The sequence below is a fragment of the Coffea eugenioides genome, chromosome 1, assembly GCF_003713205.1.
Source record: "Coffea eugenioides isolate CCC68of chromosome 1, Ceug_1.0, whole genome shotgun sequence".
Taxonomy (NCBI): domain Eukaryota; kingdom Viridiplantae; phylum Streptophyta; class Magnoliopsida; order Gentianales; family Rubiaceae; genus Coffea; species Coffea eugenioides.
In genome coordinates, this window is record NC_040035.1 from 3,671,396 (window position 1) to 3,680,194 (window position 8,799).

Consider the following 8,799-nt stretch of genomic DNA (forward strand, 5'->3'; position numbering starts at 1 on the left):
TGAATACAATCTAATATGATAAAACAAATATAATTAAAATAATCAAGTTTTCATTTTTGATACAAATACAATCACTAAATTATTATTGTATTTTTTTTAGAAAAAAATGTTATTGTATTAAGTGTAGTTAGGAATTTAACATAAATGTATTAATTACTTTAGTATAAATAATTAATAATTTTATTAATAGACATGTATAATTAGTAGTATAATTGATAATATTATTATATATATAATTATGTACATATATATTTTCAAATGGGTGGCAAGGCGGGGGTGGGACGGGGGTCCCCCGCCCCCCGCCCCCTCCCCAGCCCCAGCCCAACCCCCGTCCCAATGACCCCCCGTGGACACCCGTCCCCGTTGCTATCCCTAATTGTAATCTCCGTATACAATTACAAATATGAAAAATAGAGATAATTTAATTATAGAATTGAAAGAAATTCATTACATAAATATGCTATTCTCATTTTATTTGGTGAGAAGCACTTGGACCACCTTCACCAAATTCGAGTAAGAAGAACCACCTGAACTTTTACATGCTTCTTCAGCCTTGTTCTTCCACTCCAAGGCTTTTTTCTTCATGTCCTTTCCCTTCTCTCTAACCATCAACTCAGTCACAAGGCTCTCGACTTCGTCCCTCTTGACATTATTGTCTATCTCCAATCCATTGCCCCATTTGGTGCAGCAGAACCAGCAATTGGTTTGTTGTTCGGCGAAAAACGGCCAACAAATCATGGGCACCCCACTACAGATACTCTCGAGAGTTGAATTCCATCCGCTATGAGTTAAGAATCCTCCAATGGCAGGATGGCTGAGAACTTGTTCCTGAGGGCACCAGCTTGCTAGTAGGCCTCTATCTTTAGTTTCCTCCAAAAATTCAGGAGGAAGAATTGCAGAGGCGCCAGAGACAAGATCAGGCCTAATGATCCACAAAAATGTTTGTTTACTATTTGCAAGTCCCCATGCAAACTCCACAAGCTGGTCGGGAGTCATAACAGTGACGCTTCCAAAGTTTACATAGACAACAGAATTTGGATCCTTTGAATCAAGCCATTCTAGGCACTTGGGCTCTTCTTTCCAAAGATTTGACCCTACAACTGATAACCTCTCATCTTTCACCTCTTTCTCGAGAAACTGTAGAGGCCCAATGGCGTAGATGGGAGGAAGGATGGCAGACAGAGCATTTATAACATCCTCTTCCAGCTCCTCAAATGTGTTCAAAATAATAGCTAAAGCTTTCTTGGCTCTCTCAGTCTCTTGCAGTACGAACTTTACCATGTAGTCATCCGGATTTGTAGTTCTTAAGAAACTTGGAAGATCTCTCAGACGTATATCTTTCATCCCGGGAATCCAATCCAAAGCTTGCTCAAGGTATCCATTTGACAAATAACTTGCATCTGTAATTGACAAGGATTCACAAGTTTAACTCGATTAAAAAATAAAAAAGAAGATACAGTAATTATTAATATCTTAAATGCCATCAAGCTAGTTGCCAAGGGGGTTATATTATATCTATTTCGCAGTGCAGAAGTTCATAAATCCAACTAGTGCTAAAAGTCTTTCTCACGAGAGCGAGAGCTCAAAGGAGAAATACCACAAAAAGTTCTTGGCCCTGAAGAGTACCTTTGAGTGGTATGAGACGCTTTTCTATGAGCTTAGCATAGTGCATATAACCCAAGAATCCACTTGCACTAGAAGTCCAAAACAATATTTCTGGGACGCCTAGTTCTGCGGCAGCTTCAAGAGTAAAGCTCATGACTCCATCAGAAACTATGCAAGAAACAGGGGGCACTTGTGATGAAGAGGGATCATTAAGTTCTGCAAGGAGATCTCTAAATGGACCTAAGCAATGAGTAGTGGTGGATTCAGAAAGGGAGGGGACGTCTTGGGTGGCATCAACATCAGAAGGAGGAAGCCCATCAGGAATGGCTTTAAATTTGAAATCAGGCAAGCCGTTGAGGGCATCAGGACCTCTAGACTTGAGCAAACGTTTGTGGTTGAATTCTGTGTTAACAAAGGTTATATGAAACCCTTTATGATGAAGGAGCTTGGCTAGTTTCAGCATAGGGTTTATGTGACCCTGTGCTGGATATGGAATACAAACAGCATGAGGCTTTTCCGGCAGCGAAATGGAATCCATTGCTTATGTTTTTTTTCCCCTTCACTTTCTTTTGTTGTTGGAATGAGTTTTGATGCTTGAGCCTGCGGCTATCTATCCAAATTTATAGCGGGCGAAGCAATTTGTGAAAATTGAAAAAGCAAAATTTAGCATACGTAATAATGAAAAGTTAGAGGTCGACGAAATCAAGCAAAACCATATGGTATTCTGCCCCTTGTCGAATTTGGGTGAATTATTGCAAATCCCCCTGTGATTTTGTCTATTGTTCATTTCTCCCCAAACGTTTTAAAGTATTCACATAACCCATGTAGTTTAATTTATCAGTGAAGATTTGAAGAAAAGTAGCTTCCGTAATATCCCTTCCGTATTGTCTTTATGTAGATACTAAACATGATTAGGGATAACCAATTTACATAACTTTTTAGGGATATTATGTAAATATATCCAAAGCAACAGAGGAGTTAAGTGGATAATGTAATCTTAGCACACGTGTTTTTGAAACGGTCTAGGTCAATTGCTATAGCTTGAGTTGCTTTCATTTTTTCACCCCACATAAAATTACAAAGAAATTTTGTATATATTTTTTGAAACATCAGAAGATCATGTGATAATATATAAAGCTATTATATTATACGAGTAGACTGTAATTTACCCACAATAAAGGTCCAGTCTCTCAACCGCTGGAAAATTAATTTCATCCTATGCAGGGACGAAATCTTAGGATATCCTACCTAATTGTCCATTTCTAAAAGGAAGAATATTACCGAGTTTGAATTTTCTGAAGGCGAGAAAATTGAATTTTCTGAAGGCGAGAAAGTTGAATTTGATAGTGGTGCTCTCAATAGAGACAGAAATAAGCATATTTTGGTTTGACCCGCAAAGTGGCAAAGTTTCTTGCAGTTGTAAAATAAGACACCATATCTTCAACCTTATTATTTAAAAAGATTTGTTGAAGTGAAAAATGGATCCGGACATCTGGGTTGGATACTAAAACAAAACTCTGATATAAACAAATATAATAAGTGGCGTATTCAGACTTTGATACCTGTTAGAATTGATATCATTGGAGCATGTTATTTGTCAGGTCAATTTTGGATTTATCTCAATGAAGGCAGATAAACTCTACAACATAAAGTTGAAGAATGAACCCTTGATATCTTTTTATTATTATTTTTTTGTTTTGAAACTATACCTTTGATATCTTGATAACAATGCAAATTTGATGAGGTTGAAAAACAGGCAACTAACTGCTTGAAAACAATATATTATTAAGGAGACAAAAGGGTGTAAAGAAAATAATTTAGGAGTCCGGTGAATAGTTTCCTCTAAATTGTATCAAATTTGGTTGTCAGAATTGTTCTCAAGTATGGAGTAAGATTTTCATGGCTGAGTTAGCTTTGTATCGTAGGAAGAACAAAAGGAATGAGGATAGCTAAGTGAAATAGTTACCGAAACCGGGGGAAGCTGTTTAGGGAAGCAGTTCTAAACATGGGACTCACTTCAGTATATGGACTATATTATTGTAAATAAACATGCACCCCGGAAAAGTTGTGGGCATGTTTTATGAACCCCAAAACAAGTTGCGGGCATGTCCCCCCATTTTGGAATATTCGGGAGTAGATCATTGACTATAAATTGGCGCGAAGAGAAGTAAAAAATAGTGGGAAGAGTAGAAACAATAGGATCAAAGTTGTTCAAAAAAAAAAAAAAGAACCGAAATTTTATATATAAACCATACATATGATCATAAATCAAGATTATTAAGCAGTAAATGTTTACTTAAAGAAAGAATTATGTTGATTTAAATTAAATTGTTAGTTGATGCAAATGAGTGAATATATACATAATTGACCCCCTTCGCTTCAACAGGAATCAAAAATTTAGATGAGCAATCATAAACATAATTAACACATTATTTGAAGAAATCAAAATTTGTGGTTGTGGATAATTAATCACAATCATAATTAACATAGTGAATTTGATTCACAAACATAATTGTATAGTTGACATAATGACTTTTAAGCCAGTATTGAAAATCAATCTGGAGTCTAATTTACACTTTGCAATAGCAGTTTTTCAATTCCAATTTAATTAAGACTATTACAATTGTTTGATCTTTATTGTAAACAAAATTAAACTTATATTCGTTAATTATCATCGATTTTAATGTCAATTTCTGATTGAGTGACAACATCTTATCTTAACACGTGTATTGAACATATCCAATATCTCTTTCAATTTCAAGTTCACTATGTCAATTACAATTTTTGCTCATATTGAAAAGAACAATTTATTTTCTCCCTCAAATATATATTCAAGTCCTCTATGTCAATTATGTTTATAATTAGGCACCGACAAATTTAGTTTTGTTTTTAAAACAAAATTTTCAATTATATTTGTGATTTCTCATCTACAATATCAATTCCGATTTCAAAGCTATGAAATGAAATGTGATTGTCATATATCTTGTACAACCATAATTATAGGAGTACAATGCCAATTATAATTAGAGAGTTTTTGGTGCCCAATTTAATATTGCTAAGTAAAGGAGCATAATGCTAATTATAATTTCACTAGTGAGTATAAAGGCACTCGTCTGGTTCGGTGGTGGTTCATTCGGCGCCCTCCAAATTCCGCATTGATTCTCTTGGGTCCACCACTTTCTCTTAGTATAGAGTAGAAGTAGATGTGAAATAAAATTTATTATGTCTAGAAAAAAAAAATCAATGTGGTTTCATTGTATGTTAAGCATCTTGGAAAATTATGAGGTGGTGCTCATATTTGTGTTAATCATTCAAATTTTGAAAATTGAAATCAATGTAATCGCACAAAATTCTAGAAATATATAGCTTTGCACAATCCAAAAACATATATGAATATGAGTAAATGTAAGCTAGAAGTGCAATAAATTTTGGCAGATAGCACAATGGTGAAATGTAATGTCAAGACCAAAAGTCATTATGAATGAATTTCTCAAATAGGGATGAGGCGTGGGTATGGAGATAATTAAGGCGATTATAAAGCAGGTAGTAAATGGTGTAATAAATAAAATTGTGCTGTGTAATGTTCAAAAAGTTTAAAGTCTTCCTATCTCCATTCCAAAATATGCACGATAGAGTAAATGTGAATGAATGATAAATAAATTCGGTCAGAGGGCAAAAAGACGAAAATTTATGTGTAAAGGAAAGTCCGAAATAAATGATTGTCCCAAAATGGGAATAGTAGGGATTTCGTGCTAGAATTGGTTACTTTTCTATATTAAAGCTGGTAGAAAATAAATTTTTAAAGACCATGAGTTAACAAGGGAGTGAAAAAAGCCTAACAACTAGGTGTATAGTGACATTGAATCCCCATTATAAATTGTAGTTGTTACTAGGAAGAAGGCAAGTGTTGGGGGGAGGGGGCTATGAATGTGAGATCAATGCCTGTAGTGAAGGATTGGCAAAGGAATCGGCAGATGTACCGTGGAACAGTCTAAAGAAAGGTAACAAGCAAATGTCTTTTTTTTTTTTGTGCATCCATACCTTGTTTTTATGTTACATAGTGTTGAGTTTTTTTTTTAAAAATTTAGTATTTGAAGCCAATTACAAGAAGTCAGTAGTATATTTTGAAAACTGGAGCAATGGGTTAAGTTAAGTCCACTTTTGCACGATATATAAAATAATAGCATACTTAGTTGATTTTAATTTTTTTTTGCGTGCATTCTCTAATTCTTGTATGTAACATGAGCTAGAGAATTTAGAATTTGAAGTTGACTAAGTACATTGAATAAATTCTAGTAGTATGTATATTATTTTATTATTTTCTGTGATATATAAAATAATATTGGGCTTACTTGGCCTTTGGAGAGTTGAAGCAACATGGTAATGGGCCAAAAAAGTAAGTAAAAAAAAAATGCACATTGGTTATTTGGATGACCAGAAAATTTGTTTTCTGACTAACATTGAGCATGTATGTGCTCCAACGAAGAAGACATCACAGGCTAAAATATCGCTATTTTTATTCTAGTTTAGGGTTTGAGATCAACATTCCAAAGGCAATCGAGGCGGATGATCCCAAAGGAAAGAGACCCGTTGAGTATTATCAGCAAAATTTTTTGATATTGGATACCAACCTTGTGCCACCATCAGAATACTACCACATTGAAGGTAATGACTTGTCTATCCGAGGAGAGCAGCTGGGTAAGAATGGCAATCAACGAGAAGGCAATGTATCCATCAACCATGCAACCCTGGATGAAAATGATGTATGTCCATGACGTTTGCCACCATGGAAGAAGCAGAGACTTTTTTATCTATTATTTGCTAGGGCAACTTGTTTCAGTGTTCGAAAGGGCTATAAATTTGTAGATGACAATGGAAGGGTGCGTTATAGGCAATGGGTATGCAGTCGAGAAGGTCGGAGAGATCCAAAACACATGAATAGAGATGACAGATGAAGGGAACCTCGGCCAAATACTAGAGTTGACTGTCAAGCAACTCTCAAGATAAGATACGCACCCGAGGAAGATAAATATGTTGTTAGTGAATTTGTGAGGCTCCATACCCACAAATTAGCATGCCCAAATACCACGATATTTTTGAAATGTCACCGTAAGGTCTCCGATACTGACTATGCCCAAGCACAAACACTACGTCGCGTGGGGATGAAGACTAGCCAAATTATGAAACTATTTGTTCTACAGTGTGGTGGATATCAAAACGTCCCATTCACTATGAAGGATCTATATAATAGAATGAATGCCAGTCGGATGGAGGAAATTGCATATAGGGATGCAAAGGATGCAATTGCATATCTATTTGCAAAGAAGGATGCTGATCCTGAAGTGTACTTTAACTTTACCGTTACCTACGATGGCCGGTTGGGGAGATTTGTTTTGGTCGGATTCTCGCTCTAGGGTAGACTACAAATATTATGGTGATGTCATAGTTTTTTATAGTACCTTTAACACAAATAGATATGCGCATCCACTGGTTGTGATGTGTGACATTAATAATCATTTTTGCACGTTTGTTTTTGCATGCTCTACTGTTCCTGACAAGGAAGTTGAAACTTATGAATGGATCCTTAACAACTTTCTTGAGGTAATGGATGGCAAACAACCATTATCAGTTGTGATGGATGGGCGCCTCAAATGAGGAAAGCAATCAAGAGGTTCTTTCTGAATGCAAAGCATCGCCTTTGTTCATGGCACATACAGTAAAATCACATCTCAAATATTGCTAATGAGGAGTTTAGGGAAGGGTTCAAAAATTGCATGTATAGAAACTGCTCCATTGACCAGTTGTTAGTCACCTTATGCAATCTCCAGAACCACAATTGGATTAAGTACATCTACAAGAAAAGAGAAAGATGGGTATTAGCATATCTCCGAGGAAACTTTTTTGATGGCATGAGGAGCACACAACATTCAGAGAAGATGAACGATGTTTTAAAGATATACCTACACAAAGAGAAAAGACTATTTAAGTCAGTTAGGGCATTTGACCTAGCAATGGCATGGCTTCAACATGAGGAGGCGAGGTTGGACACGAAGACAGAGCACACCTCCCTCTTACCCACTACTGATATGCATTACTTAGAACGGCATGCTACAGAAATCTCTACAAGGCGCATATTTATAAAGGTTAGGAAAGAGATGAAGAGCCAAGGTATGTATTTTAGGTACAACGTGATGGATGATGGAGTCCAGTGCATCCACTTCATTGCTCATGCCTCTTCAAATAGACGATGGAGAGTCCTATACAATCGAGAGTCACAAGTTATGTAGTGTTCGTGTGAATAAATGGAGACGCTAGGATTACCATGTTGCCATATGTTTAGGGTCATGGTTAAACTAATTGGGTTAGTTTAGTGAGGCAGAAAGCTCTCATGTTATCAACGTCTTTAAATATTGACTTACAATTTCAATTGGCTGATCAAGAGTGAGGCCTAGGCATCTATCAATGGGCTTCCTCATGTTCAAGTCATTGCAACAAATGTAATTATTAGTCAATATGATGGTTTAGAAAAATCACAACTCATTAATGCAAATAATGCTCCAACAAATGATAATACCTTATGTTTTTGCTTCTGACCAACCTTCTTCTTCATTAATGTTCTCTTGTCCATTGCTCCAGGACTTTTGTGCTTGGATGCAAGACATTGGCAAGCAATACTTAAAAGTCTAAGTTTTGCCGACCCATTAGATGCTACATCTGAGTCAGCTTTTGGAAGTCTAAAAGGTTTTCTAATGCATTTTTTGGTAGAGAATGAGCTACCCTTTCTCTTCTTCATATCTGGAGCTGGTTCATCAGCTATTATCTCAACACTTGCCGACTTAATCGGAAAAGTTACATCTATTGATGCCTCCTTGTCATCTCCGCATAATGGCATTGGTACCCCATTGCTTTGAGCATCACCAGAAAAATGTTCAATCATCGTAGGGGTATTCGACAATTCGGAATATTTAATTTCACCTTGTTTCTATAATCACAAGGCTTTTCATTATCAAATTTCTCTATTAGCCTTCTTATTTCACTAACAATTACTCCTTGCATACACTTCAATGATCGTGACAAGGCAATCACTGACTCACAGACCACTTTACATCCATCTTTCAACTCTTTGTAGGATTCTTCTAAATCAGTCATTCTCTTATCCATAAGTGAGTTTCTTTTATCCTCCATAGATGCCTT

General features: G+C 36.0%; 1 protein-coding gene across 1 annotated transcript; it reads right to left on the reverse strand.

Moving 5' to 3' along the window:
- Positions 1-471: 471 nt before the first annotated feature.
- Positions 472-2,294, reverse strand: LOC113780173 (7-deoxyloganetin glucosyltransferase-like). The gene is made up of 2 exons (XM_027325990.1): positions 1,627-2,294; positions 472-1,400 (listed from the first exon to the last, which is right to left on the reverse strand). Exons 1-2 carry the CDS (start codon positions 2,141-2,143, stop codon positions 472-474), a joined length of 1,446 nt encoding a protein of 481 aa, XP_027181791.1. The 5' UTR covers positions 2,144-2,294.
- Positions 2,295-8,799: the final 6,505 nt, after the last annotated feature.